This window comes from Pleuronectes platessa, chromosome 4, assembly GCF_947347685.1.
Source record: "Pleuronectes platessa chromosome 4, fPlePla1.1, whole genome shotgun sequence".
NCBI lineage: Eukaryota > Metazoa > Chordata > Actinopteri > Pleuronectiformes > Pleuronectidae > Pleuronectes > Pleuronectes platessa.
This window is the reverse complement of record NC_070629.1, coordinates 29751566-29766432: the sequence shown is the minus strand read 5'-3', so window position 1 is coordinate 29766432 and position 14867 is coordinate 29751566. Positions and strand designations below refer to the sequence as shown.

Here is a 14867-nt window from a genome sequence, read left to right as displayed (position 1 = left end):
TTAACATTAAATTACATAATACAATGTTATTTTAGACAATAGTGTGCTTCCAAGTTTGTGTCAACAGTTTGGGGAGGGGGGGGGGGGGGGCACTCCAGCTCTTCCTTCTCCAGTGTTGTTGAGGGGCAGAGCTCTGACCTCGGGTCTGAATCTGAAACACGGAGCGAGAGCCAGAGCTTCTCAGCCAGTGTCGCACATCACTGATGCATTGTGGGTCTGAACAGGAGCTGACTGCTGCAGCCAGGCGAATAGAAACCGATCTCCTTCAGAGGAGGAGTTTAAAAGCAGCAGATTGAGGATCAACTATCACATCTGTAGGTTTTATTGATGCTGACTAATGAAACACTGGGTTATGTAAATTGATTTTCAGGATTAATTAGTAAAGATGATGGAAACTGAACCCAGGAGTTCACACTCTGGTGCATCTGGCATCATGGATCCATATCTCTGCTCCTTGTGTCCTGCAGCTGGTGTTTTTCGGATTGTCCACATACTTGTGTCCACGCAGCATCGTGTGTGTGTGTAACAGACTCACTTTCCCGGGGTTGCACTCCGTCCCGTCGAGCGGCGGGCCCTTCTTGGTTTTGCAGAAGTACGGGTTGTCCGGGTGGCTGCACCACAGCTGCTTGCACGGGTCGAAGGTGCGGAACTGAAACACAGAACAGAGGAAGATAGAAAACAAGCCGGAGGCCGAGAGGAGGAGATGGAAACAGACACACATTTGTGTCAGTGCTTTAGGAATCGTTGCAGCAGTAAAGTTTTACACTATGCATGTATTATCTTAGTGTTGTAGTTTACGAAGCTTTAAATGAGACGTATGATCGTTGTTTCTAATTCTCCAGACTGGGGCAAACACATTCTACTACACAATAGATCTTTAAGTGAATGTTTCTGTTGTTTCCTCAGTTTCCATCTGCTCCATAAAGTCGTTACCATCCACGTGGACAGTGATCAATCAGCAGGGACATGTGTATAAACCCTAAAGGATTAAACTCTCTAAATGCAGAGGCTGCTGTGTGGATGTTGGGAAATCTACACAGCAGTCCTAAGTATTTTGCAATGATGTTGTTTATTACAATAACATCATATTCAGACCCATGAGATTCTTTCCATTAGAACCAAAAGAATGGCTCCAGCTGCCAAAGTAACACTTACTTAGTGTTAAACTCACAACGCCTCATTGTTATAGAAATGTTTTGTCCAGGTTGAACAGAACACAACACAACACAATACAACACAACACACGATAGGAAAGAAAAACTATGAAATGGAGTTCACTGTCTACGAGTGTTTCGAGCTCCTTTAAAGGTTTCTCTATGGGAACAGTTTATTTGTAATAAATATTTAAATGCAGGAATAAATAATTAAGACATAAATAAATGACAATCATTACATTTTGGCAACAAATAAGGTTATTTATCCATTTCGTTATGTATTTCTACATCTATTTAATTATTAATACCTGCATTTAGGTATTTATGACCTCATAGGGAGTCAGGGGAGCTTGAGAGAGGATTCATAGATTTGCCTCTGAGCACGGACCACCAGACTCACAAACAGCCCCCCCCCCCCCCCCCCCCAGGCCACCAGGCTTCTGAACAATCAACACCGAGCCTCTGAACAGTCACCATGTACATTCTGCTCCCCCACTCATACAAATACACTTACTTCACATATATTCATTTATTTAATATTCCCCCATCCCTCACCCTGTAAACTGCTGCATCACTTGACTGTTACATGTTACGATGTTATGTTATATGTTATGTTGCATAGTATGTTATTTTTCTATTTTGTAATTGGATTATGTGACAATAAACTTTGATTTGATTTGACCTGCTGTGACTAACCTGTGGTTCCTTCTGTAAGAGCCACTATTTACCTGAGCAGTGAAATATGAAAACAACCAGCGCTGCTTCCTTTGTCCGATACTTATTTATTTATGAGTTGAGAGAAACACTTCATATTTAGACCCTGCAGAGATTAATTAACTGTGAGAACCCGTCTGCTGCTGCAGCCGAGGGTCCGATGTGTTCAGGCGCTCGGTCGAGTGGCTCCTTGTTCACCGAGGCACACGAGACACAATTAGATGGATTGAAGAACATATTCTCAAACAAACAAACAAAAAGCACGTGACACAAATGGTCCACGGACTCAAATCCAGAATTCACATTAATCCGAGTCAGCTCTGGGATCTGTGCACGTTCACGCTCCGTGTCCCGTCTGTTAACATGGAGACGGAGGAGACAGGGTTTGGGTCTTACAGACAGGTTTTGATTCCTTGCACACTCGGGGCCTAGAAGAGAAGATTCTATTCGACCCCCGGTGCCTGTTCTCTGCTCGATGAATGAAGAGACGCCCTCAGCTGCTCCTGAACACAAACCTCAGGTTCTGCTCTGAGCTCCACGTGAACTCTCCTCCTGATCGTGGTCAAACCTTCTGCTTCTGAGCCTCTATTCTTCTAACAGTTCACTGATCCATGTTCCCATGTGATCGGTTCAGTCTCATCCACATTGATATACATCTGTTTGACTCTGTGGCTTCTCGTGACGAGCTGATCACTTTCCTTATCTTCTGAATGCACGTAGGGAGACAAGCAGGTCTCTTGTGCCTGGAGGTCACAGACTGAAGGTGAAGAGCTCGTGAGCTGGTCTCATGTGAGATGTTATCTACAGGGAGCCGTCTGAGCTCAGCATGTTCATCTGGAGCTGGGTTTTAATCATACACATTAAACCAGTGCTTCAATCCTCATGATGTGTGCATGGTCTGAATCCTCCTCTCCCAGAAGAACTTTCTCCAGGAGCATCTACCAGAGCTCTGACCTTCAACCCGACAACCCTCAGCCGACTCGCGTGATTGGACGCCTGCCTGCTCCCCCGCCTGACCTTCCTGGTAATGGGACCTGATCTCTGTACATGGGACATGGGACTGGTGGGAAACTAATGGAGTCTGATTCATTCTGCCACTTCCTTCATTCATTCACTCCCTGGAACATGTTTTGTATTAAAAGACACGTCTGTCTCCAGTGCAGCTTTCATCTGAAGACCCAACACACACAAAGGGTTGAGTAGGAACCAGGTTGAGGCTGTTTGCCTCGTCTGGGTGGATCCTCCACGCTGGACTCATCACACTGTGACTGTGAGGAAGGAATATTGAATTTTATGTACCGAGGAACATTAATATACTGGTATCTGGGCTGCGACGACCTTTCAGTCCGGATTGAGATGAATTTGAAATGAAAATCTGAAGCTTGATCCTTTTTGCTTTAAAAATTAAAACTTGCAACCTTCACCAACTTTGCGTGGGTCGGTGCTGCAGTGTGTTTGTGCACTTGTGTGTCTGAACTGCAGAGAGGTTCTTAAATCAGTGCACTGCCTCCTGCCATTGGTTTAATTTGCCCACACTCACAAATTCAAAGTGAGTCATGTGATTTCCACTCGTGAAATGTGAACAGTCAGTTTGAGACACCGTGACTTCCTCTGTGATCTGCTGCTGCTCGACTCTGACTCACAGGAAAACAGCAGAAACTGATATAAACATTATATAAAAGCAGAAGATTGAATTACTGACATAATGAATCTCTAACATTTTAATCAAACAATGACATGAGATGTTTGTCTTGCTGTCAACGCTCATTTGTGAACAGTAGAGTCCAGATAAAGGCTGGACCCCCCCCCCCCCCACACACACACACACACTGTGCTGACGTGCTCCAGAGTCCACGTCTCAAAGTGTGTGAAGGTGCTTGAAGGGTCATCGAGCTCTCACAGGAAGTCGAGAGTCAAGCACTGATTCTAGATCTGCCCCGTTCCACTCACTCTGCTCATCAGTGGAGTTTAAATCTTCTCGTTTTGCTCTGAGATCTTCACACCTTCGGTTTCACCTCGAGCGTGAATCAATCAGTTATTGATTCACGCTTCAGCTGTTAACAATACTTTGGACTGAACGCGTGAAGATCCCTCAGAGTGAAGACGGCTGCTATCTGCTGAATATTAGATTATCAGCCACGAGGCAGAATAACAGAATGATGAAATCTCTTGGAAATCGAAGTCTTGTGTTAACCGCCTGAATAATGAGAGCTGAATATTCGCTCTCTTTGTTTTATGCTTCACTAACTCCTGTGGGAGATATATATGTATATGTGGCTCATAAACTGCGATAAGCTCCAGTGTGTGAGCCCGTCTGTCAGCCTCTGGTTTGGGAGCAGATCGTGTGATATCACAGTGGTTTCACTGGAAACAGCTGCTGCTGCGTCAGGAAACCAGTCCAATAAGAACCGTGAGATCCGACCGTGAAACAGCAGGAGAACCAAAGAAATGTGCTGACAGGCTCTGAAGCTAATGGTGATTATCCTCTGTGGGGTTTTAACCCTTTACAGAAAACTGAGCCATCTGAAGCAAAGCTCTTATAAAATATTCAGGGTTCATTCACATTTTGACCAATAGATTTCCATGACTTTTCCATGACTTATCAATAACCTTAAACCACATTTCCACGACCGAACATTTTGTGAAATCTCGGTGTTTACGCGAAAAAGTGACAAAATGTTGTAATTAAACCAACAATGAGAATTCCAAGACATACAGTGTACCTTAAATGACACAAACCCAAGTAGGCCTGCTTATATTTTGAGCGTATTTCTTTAAAAGCATATGAATTATTTAAAACTCAGCGTAAATTAACGACTTGAAAATATGAATATAACAAATTTCCATGACTTTTCCAAAACTTTTGGGATTTTATTTTGTTTCCATGACTTTTCCAAGCCTTGAAAAACAAATTTGAAAATTCCATGACTTTTCCAAATTTTCCATGACCCTGAATATTGTGAAAAAGCATCTTTGATTTGAAGATTTTAAATTATTCTTCCACCATTGGTGATGCCTCAGAACAAAGCATCTGCTGGAGTTTTATAAAACCTTGAGTTGCCGAAGAAAGTGAACAAAGTTTTATAATCTATTGATCTGTGTCATTCAAACAACTGACACTCAGGAGTAATTTGAGAAGTCGACAGACACCCGGTGTGGAAACGACCTGATTCTCTGTCCTGGTGAGGCCGGATCATCAGGGAAGCACTGAAACTCAAAATGCCCTTAAAGATTTTACAACCTTGATTTAAAGTCAAGAGCTGAATCAGCAAGTGGAGATCTGAGTCAGAATCCCCCCCCCCCCCCCCCCCCCCCCCCCCAGGTCCCTGCTGGTCCTTCAACGCTCACTCTGTCCACAAATGTCAATCCACTAGGTCCTCGTCCTCTGAGTGATTCAAGCTCTTTCAAGTCACGATGTCCCAGAAGGAGCTCGAGTTGGGAGAGCAGGAGATTTGCTGCCGGGCTCGACACTAGCAACACAATCCTCACATCGATCACTCACACGAGGCTGTGATCTTCTGTGGCTTGTTTCTGTACAACTACTACAACACAATACAAAGACTTCCTACCTCTGATCAATATTGAATCAACCATAAAATATCAGAACCTGTCACCAGTGACAAAAAGGAAACGATGACAATAGAACTTTTCCAGTTTTCCACAGGATGAAAGAGAAACTTTTTTATTTCCATGTCTCTAATGGGCGTCTTCCTTTGATACAACGGGGACAGTGGTTGTCTGCCAGAGGAGATAAAAGTGTGTGACAGAATGTGTAGCATGTTAACGTGTGTGACCGTGTTTGAAACACATCAGAAGTGAGTCGATATGATTCATTAACCATCTCCTGCACGTCTTCCTCCTCAGAGCTCAACAGAACTTTCCTGCTGAGCTCATCTCAGGCTCTCCCCTCTCAGGACCGAACCCACGGCTCCACAGGGAAACCCCGGTACTCACCGAGGTGCAGATCTTGTAGCCCACTCCGAAGTCAAAGCGACACTGCTCGTCCATGGAGTAGTTGATGCCGGGGAGCTCAGGCAGCTGTGGCCAGTCGTGTTTGAAGGGGTCGTCCAGGAGGCAGTCGTACGTGCTGTTAAAGGAAAAGAGAAGAAGAGGTTTGTGCATCTTTCCAGAAAGAAACATCCAGGGACATGGATTTATGGATTTGGTTTGATTCGGACACGAGATGTGTTTATTATGAAGACGCAGCTTATTTGTTCTTTGTGCCAATACAGTCCAGATAATTCCTAATTGATTGAATTCAGGTTTTAACATTTTATTGCACGTTATTGCAAATATTTTAAGTTCCACTCAAAACTTATCTCCACTGTTTATATTCAATCAGTGTAGAAGTGGCTTCACAGACTTAAAGTTAATGCACCGGAATTCATCAAATGACTTCGGCTCCAAGTGAGCCATCAACCAATCAATGATATATGATTATGTATAATGATATCAGTGTGACACGTGTCAGTGCTCCAGCTGAGTTGGAACCAGGAGTTCAGTGATGCTCCACATGTCACAGCAGCTTCCCCCCCCCCCCCTCTCAGAACACACAAGCTTTCACGTGCGCGACCTCACAACATCATTGTGTAGCTACACTTTCCATACTAAATATAGATTTTCCACTGAAAGGGATCCACTGGCTGTGAGCCGCTCTAACAGAGCAGCACAGAGCAACGTATGGTTATAGATTGAAAGTCATGAGCTCGACTCCCGCTCCACCGAACATCCTGTGTGTCAGGGATCGATTCCCTCGGAGCCGAGTGAGAGAGTCTGATGTGTGTGTGTGGGGGGGGGGGGGGGGGGGGCAGAAGTGTGTGTGTGCATGAACTCACTGGATGTAGCGCTTCAGCTCCTGCCCGCTGCACATGGACCAGTGGTATCGATGGAAGGCCGCCTGCACCAGTGGAGCCATCACGCTTCCCATGGTGGTTTCGTCCCCGCAGCGGTTTCCCTGGCCGTCGTGCTCCATGCCCAGCCTGCCCCCCCGAGGACAGACGAGAACAGGCTCAGTAAAAAGGACTTTTTAACATAACATGAAACAAAACCTTTAATTCTGATTTCAGAAGACAGAGGATGATACACTCAGTGAAACGAAGTAAGAATCACATCCGGTTCAACTCCACAGCTCATGAAGGACATCACAGCAGCTCTCTGTGTGTAAAGGTCACAGTTATTATTATCAGCCCTCTTCCTTCAGTCCTCGTGTCCTTCCTGTTTCCTGACCGTGACATTTCATATCATTGTATGAAAATATGACCTTCAAGAGAATCCTTCAGAGCAAATCCCCCTTTGACCTTGGTCCAGAGAACTTGGAGGGACGATGGGACATTCAGACGAGAGGGATCTGGGATTTCTTACATCATATCTCATCCAAGAGGCCCAGTGGGGGGGTTTTCAGGTTCTAAACCTCTGCAGGTCTGAACCTGTATGTCTGGAGCTGTGTGGTTTTAACAGGCATGGGGTCGAATCCCCCCGGGGGGAACCCTGTGAGGACTGAGGAAGCCTCTTGGATGAGAAGTGGAGAAACAAAGCAAATCCAGTCTCCTGCCTGTGTACATGTGAATCTCCTGAAGGAAACAACTCGTGGATATTGAGCTTTCCTCACTCAACAGAGGAATGACTTCAGGATCTGAATTATTCTGTGGGTTTGTTTATGAGGCCTGATTTAACTTACAGGGAGTTTTGGACGTTGGCGGAGATGTGGCTTCTACTTTGTGCCACTTGAGGTTTTAAGATGCTTGACAGACATTTCTCTCTTCAACCGAACCTCAGTAACGAGGAGGCTTTTAGCCTGGGGCTTCGTTAGGGGGGGGGGGTTGTTGTTGTTGTCACCTGCAATCGGCCGATCTTTGACAAACCGCGGTTTATTAAAATGAATCCACTGAGAAGCCTCGTCTCTGTCTGATTTGAAACTCCAGCTGAACACACACACGGCACCAGTTGAGCCTGTTTGAGACTCACGGCTCATTCCAGAGTCTGAATGAATCTCAGCTCCACCAGCGTCAGGGGACGTCCTGTCTCAACTCAGACCCTGAAGAACAATCTGAACCTTTCATTGGTGAATCATCTCCCGTCACCGTCGACTCTCCAGATCAAATCGCTGCTGATCGGAGACGATCCACTGGAGCGAGACCAGTCCATAAACACAGGGCCAGGGTTCTAATTACTAATTACTAAATAATCATGCACAGCAGAATCCATCCTCAGATCACTCGTGTGATTTCCAAACCAACTGGGCGGACGCGTCAGAATTCACTTAAACCCACGAAGACAGGTTCAGTGATGAAGGTTCCCTCAAACCAGCTCCTCCTCTCCGTCTGACGTTTAAATCTCTAGTGAACTGAAACATGAACTCATATCATCACCTCCGCGACATCCGTGGAAACTGTCATCGCGGCTGCGGAGACCTTTTGTGAATCGTTATCTTTATTTAAGCTTCATTTAATATTCATTTATCCAGGTCTTTTGATTTGTTTGTAATTTCCAGCTTCAGGTATTCAACAGACCGGAGTTCATGGTGACTCATTACTCATAATAATATGAAACATAATAAATGTGAGTCGAGCAAACTTTTAAAAACTTTTGTCTCTGCCCCCCCCCCGACCCAGAGAGTGTGGGTGACTTCTCTTAACGGGTCGAGCAGATGTTTATTAATGTGGCTCTGATATGGAGCCGAGAAAGAGAAATTATAAGATTTAGATTTCATGCAAATTTAATAACTCATTAATAAGAAAAAACTTTCTGCAAAACTTCCTAAAAACATTTAAATAGTGGCAGCGCAGAGCAGGACATCTGGTGTTTGTGTGTAATGAGGACCGGGCCAGAAGGTTCTGCTCCTCACGGCCAGTTGAAATCTAATGGGAGTACTGGGAGAAGCACTGGGAGAAGCACTGGGAGAAGCACTGGGAGAAGCACTGGGAGAAGCACTGGGAGAAGCACTGGGTGAAGCACTGGGTGAAGCACTGGGAGAAGCACTGGGAGAAGCACTGGGAGAAGCACTGGGAGAAGCACTGGGAGAAGCACTGGGAGAAGCACTGGGAGAAGCACTGGGTGAAGCACTGGGTGAAGCACTGGGAGAAGCACTGGGAGAAGCACTGGGAAAAGGTCTGGGATAAGCACTGGGAGAAGCACTGGGTGAAGCACTGGGTGAAGCACTAGGTGAAGCACTGGGAGAAGCACTGGGAGAAGCACTGGGAGAAGCACTGGGAGAAGCACTGGGAAAAGCACTGGGATAAGCACTGGGAGAAGCACCGGGAGAAGCACCGGGAGAAGCACCGGGAGAAGCACCGGGAGAAGCACCGGGAGAAGCACCGGGAGAAGCACCGGGAGAAGCACCGGGAGAAGCACCGGGAGAAGCACTGGGAGAAGCACTGGTCCAAGTCCGACCCAGCAGAGAAAGCTGTTCTGGAGCTCTGAGAGTTTGACCCAGTTATCATCCGTCTTCTCTAACCTTCATCTCAAGTTATTTGAAAGTCATATTTGGCGCATGGCTCTGCTCTGGGAGACCTCATGTGAGGAGAGCACGACTCCCTGCCGCTGCCTCGAGCCTTCTGGCAAAGAGCGGCAGCGGCTCAGAGACCCCGGCATCGAACACCGGGCGGTTCTGAGCTCAGGAGCAGAGTGATGGCGAGGAGGTGGGCGGGCGGGGGGGAGCTACAGCTGGAGCACGACGTGTTGACAGCTCGAGATTAAAGAGATGATTGGAAGTGGCCCTGTGTCTGTCAGGTGACGCACTGCATTGTGGGTAAGATCTCGACTTTGTGACCTGAACACTATGCTCCATTTTCTGACAAGTCTCTGCAGCAGCACTGTTTCCAATGTACAGGATCAAATCTGCTACCTTCAGAAATTATAATGCATGAAAGATAAGTATTATAAAACTGTCAGTAGACTCTGAAACACATTATAATATCTCATTAACTGGTGCTGATCTGTGTTTGATAGAAAGTGAATGTGACACTGACTGATCAGCACGACTAGAAAAACTGTTTATTATCCATGTGTAGTTTGTGCACCAGCGTACAGGCTGTTGTGTTGTTTGTGCACCAGTGTACAGGCTGTTGTGTTGTTTGTGCACCAGTGTACAGGCTGTTGTGTTGTTTGTGCACCAGTGTACAGGCTGTTGTGTTGTTTGTGCACCACTGTACAGGCTGTTGGGTTGTTTCTGCACCAGTCTACAGGCTGTTGTGTTGTTTGTGCACCAGTGTACAGGCTGTTGTGATGTTTGTGCACAAGTGTACAGGCTGTTGTGTTGTTTGTGCACAAGTTTACAGGCTGTTGTGTTGTTTGTGCACCAGTGTGCAGGCTGTTGTGTTGTTTGTGCACCAGTGTACAGGCTGTTGTGTTGTTTGTGCACCAGTGTACAGGCTGTTGTGTTGTTTGTGCACCAGTGTACAGGCTGTTGTGTTGTTTGTGCACCAGTCTATAGACCGATGTACTTGCTCTGAATGTCACGTTTGCTATAAGCATCTATAAATATTCAGATTCAGTTCTTTTCTGGGTGAAATGTTGAAGTGCTACAGCAGCTTTCAGGCTTTTTTAATTCACAAGTGCCTTTAGCCAAATTATTAAATGTTTCGTTCGCTCCTTGAATGTTGCTCTGTGTGTGAGAGGAGCTTTATAAATATATGTTTGTCAGTGGGATAAGACTCAGACTTTACTGGTTTCCAGCAGCTGCTCTGCTAACACAGTCCTTCCCCAGGTTCACTAACACACGCCAGGACCTGAAGCTTCTTGGTTTTCCTCCTGTGTGAGATTTAGAAGGTGAACGGGAGCTTCCCGTGAACAAAGCAGAACATTCTAACACATCCATTTGAAACAAGTGGAATAAGCTCTAACGATCAGGAGGCTTCAGGAAGCCAGCGCACGCCCAGCTGTCAGTCTGTGTGTGGGTGAGTGCGTCTGACACAGCTTCTTCCTGATTTCCTCTTTGTTGCTTTTCTTGCTGCATTTCTTCTGTGGCACCATGTTTCTTTTGTGCTGAATTAATCAATGTCCTCTTTCCGCTGCAACAAAGAGCCGGTGAGGAGGCTGCCGAGTCCCTGCTGGCTCTAATGCTCCACTCAGGCAGCGTGAGGATGTGTCTCAGTTTCATCTGGATGCAGAGGGAGTCTTTTAAATATCTTAATATCTTAAATATCCAGGTTTCCTCTATCTGTGATGTCACGTGATTCCTGTAGTTACCTGAAGAGGATGAGGGACTCTCTCTCCTCCTGACAAACACTGCACGCCATCTTTGACGAGTCCTACAAAATAAAAGGTCTTCATCATCTCAACAACTGGTTCATTGAAACCGAGGAGCAGATGTGCACGCCCCTGGATGGAGGCGTCGCTATTTTATTTTTTTCCTCTTTTAATATTATGTATTGTTATGAATATGTTTCTGGTTCCTTATTTATCATCTTTAAATTGCTCAATTAATGCAGGTGGATGTGCTTGTGTGTGAGTGAGAGAGTTGAAGGTCAGAGAAGGTGTGATAGTGAGAATGAGCATAATCACATGTGTATTCATTATTATCTGCCACTGCAAGCATTTAACAGCCAGTTGTTGTTGTTGTTGTTGTTGTTGTTGTGTTTTGTTTGCTTTCGTAGTTTTTCTTTTCTTCTCTGTTTGTGTATCAAATTGCTTTAGTTGTATATTTGTATATATTTGTATATAAAGGAGAGCTGATGCTTTTAGGATCCCAGAGCCGGTTTGAAACAGATCCCTCACTCATGGGCAAACAGCTGTGCACCACAGCTGTTTATGAATAACTCAACATGAGGAAGGTGAAAAGCAACGAGCCGGAGCTTCGAGAGCAGCGTGCACGTTCCTGCTTGAGAGGTTAATGCAGAGTGAAGAACACACTGCTGGAGTTTGAGTGGAGGAAACTACACAAAAGCTGAAACACACAAAGACTCGACAAATCAAACACAAGGTCTGTTTAAAAAGAGCCTCACGTGGACCCTGTGGAGAAGCCTCAGGGTCTCACAGACCTTCACAGGAGGCCGGACACATCTGCAAGTCAAATGTTACATTTAACCTCCTTCAATTAATAATTATTCTTCTTCTAATTGTAATTATATTCTTATTCCAGCCTTTTATCCATGAAGTTAAAAGGGTCAATTTCCCTAAAAGGATTAAATTGAGTTTTCCAATCAGACAGAGGAGCTGACGTCATAGAGCAGAATAGAGCAGCTTGTGTGTTGTGATTGGTCAGAAAGTGTCAGGTGACCCAATTCTAATGTTCACCACAGCCACCCCCCCCCCCACCCCCGACACACTGACCAGTAATGACTGAAGCTGTGGTGGACGACAACACTACAGGAAGTACATCCCACCCATCGTGTGGTCCAGGGCTCACACGGACGCTCTGTCCTGTTTCACATCACTGGAATCGTTCCCTGATTGAATTTTCTCACAGGACAGGATCCTCCACACATGCTCCTCACACACAGACCCACACACCATGATGTTATCAGCCGGCTGACGCACACTAGAAGAGGCCGGGGTCGAGCTCGGACCCGTCGACCGTCTCACTGGAATCATTTCCCCTGATTGGCTGAACAGTCGTCCTTCTGTAAATGTCCCGGCTCCACGGAGTCAAGACGCTAATCAAGCAGAGCAACGTCCCCGGTTTCAATTATCATTATCATCATTCTATTAGTTTACCTTCCGTCCTCATTAGGAGTTAACTGACTGCCCCCCCCCCCCGGTTTCCCATTTCCTTCTCTGCCATTTCCTTTGTAACGGCAGAGTCAGAGTCTCCCTGAAGACGAACCCTCGTCCCTCTCGTCCCTCTCGTCCCCAGGCTCAGCTGCAGAGCATCAACCACCGTGTCTCAGTCTGTGATGTCTCGCTCCAGGAGACATTCAGCCTGATGGCTACCTGCTGTCTCAGCTGGTCCCTGTTTCGATGGCGTCTCTTTTCCTCTGCACCACCAGCCGGCGTCCAAGTCAATTCCGATTTTCAGCAACAGATAAAAAACACAACAGGTTTCCAGCTGAAGTAGGAACATTTTAAAACCCAGAGAGACACAAGCCTCACATGTGCTTTCTGGTGGTGTTGCATCATCAAGCCCCAATTCTCTAACATCCTGGCATCAACTGGTTTGAAGACAGTTTCCCTCTGAACCAGTCGCTGTGGATAAAACTACAAACGTCCTGTTTGTGGTCCTCAAACATTCAAATGATTTTCTCTCTGACGCCTGTTGTTCCCACTGAGCTTTTCTTTAGAATCTGTAGAATGAACACAGCAGATGTGATCGTTCTTTAGAGAGAGGAACGTTTTAAAGAAAAGTGGGAACAGCCTCCAGGTTCCTGCAGATTGCAGAGTTGAGGCAAATATGAAATCTGAAATATTCCTCCAGCTCCCTCTAAAAGCCACTGATCACAAAGTACGAGTTACTGAATGAAGGTTAAAATAGTTTTTCTCATAGAGAGTAATGAAGACACGACGGAACCAGAAAGTGAAGCCAAAGCTCTTCTATCGCCCCCTGGTGGCTGGCTGCCCTTTAGGTCACAAGCCCCGCCTCCTCTACAGCAGTGGATTGAACTATGGAACAAAGTAAAAAGTTGAAATACATGTTTCTGAGACGGTTTCTGTCATAATAAGATAATATAAGCAATCCACAATAAGTCCCCCAACGAGGACCTGTGCAGTTGGGTCGCTCAGACTCATACGTTGGGTCCTGTGGTGCAGACAGCAGATCTCTGGGTCTAGACTCTGTCTCCTGGTTCCACAGACTGATTAGTTCCCTTCATCTCAGGAGCTGGAGGTTTGTCTTTGCTCTCTCGTTCGGCTCTTAGGTCCGGACGACATGTTGGTTAATCCCTACAGCTGTGAGATGAATGGACGTGGATCCCCGTGGACACTCGGGGACGCTGGACTCCTCCGTCACTACGTGTTCATGATATCACCGGTGCTCATTGTGTGCAGGAGGCAGTGGGTCCCCCCCCCGCTGGGTCTTCATGTGGACGACCCGTGGCGACGGGGGAAAGAGACACGATAACAAACAGAGGCCGACTCCTCGAGCTGCTGAACACGCGCTCAGCAAACAAACCATGAAATTCAATAAGGCCAACACGCCGGCTGTCAGAGCGCTGGAGGCCGGCGTCCTTAAAGGTCCCCGGAGTCGCTTATCATCCAGATCACACAGGAAACAAAGAGGTTCACTAAACACGTGCAGCTGTGGTCTTAAGGACGATTTGCACCACGTGTCAGTGTCGCTGGGAGGAGGAGGAGGAGGAAGGAGAGAAGAAGAGGAGCCTACACATGTCCTGTCTCGTGGGCCACGACGAAGGCGGAGGAGAAGCCGTCTTCGTGGTTGAGGGTGCAACTCCGGACAGGGTGACACATCCCAGTGACCGGAGCGTAACCTGAGGGACACAAGGGGGGACAAGAAGGATGAAGGTTATTCCAGCTGCTGCAGGAGACAAGTGAGAAGGAGCTCCTTGGAAGACAGAACAGGTTTCTCTCGAACCCTCTCTCTTCATTCAGCTGCTTCTGGTTTTTACCTCCACACAACATTTCACTCCTGAGGACCTCGGCACCTTTGGATGCATTAACCGGGTTTGTGGAAGTTTGTGTTCATGAATTATTCAAAGAAATGTGAAAAACCAAAAGTGAAATCAGCTCTGGAAGCAATGACTCTTATGCAAATGAGGTTTAAATAACAAACACATGGAAAAACAACGTGCACACATTTGACTGTTTTTTGAATTCCTCTCATCTCTTAGTGTGAATTCTGCTTTTATCTTTGTTGTGTTGTGTGTGAATGCATCTGGACTCCAGAACATACGTCAAACATGTGGGGCCTCAAACTTCACGTGTTTAAGCTATGAACACTCTTACACACTCAGGATCAGGACAAAGACGGCAGTTGTGTTTGAATTAGTTAATATTCAATATAAACAAAGTCTAATTGTGAGCATTATATAAAAGTGACTCATCATAAAAAGATGTTTCTTTGTTCCGCTGATTAAAACGATAAGTTCCAGACGTGTTCTTACAAAGATG

General features: G+C 46.1%; 1 protein-coding gene across 1 annotated transcript in view; it reads right to left on the bottom strand.

Moving 5' to 3' along the window:
* The window catches only part of adamts3 (ADAM metallopeptidase with thrombospondin type 1 motif, 3), a 54458-nt gene that overhangs the window by 23579 nt on the left and 16012 nt on the right, over window positions 1-14867 (bottom strand). The window contains exons 5-8 of the mRNA XM_053421122.1: window positions 14122-14227; window positions 6704-6847; window positions 5823-5955; window positions 536-649 (exon numbers count right to left, since the gene is read on the bottom strand). Of these exons, the coding sequence (XP_053277097.1) occupies window positions 536-649; window positions 5823-5955; window positions 6704-6847; window positions 14122-14227 (497 nt within the window). The remainder of the gene's footprint in view (window positions 1-535; window positions 650-5822; window positions 5956-6703; window positions 6848-14121; window positions 14228-14867) is intronic.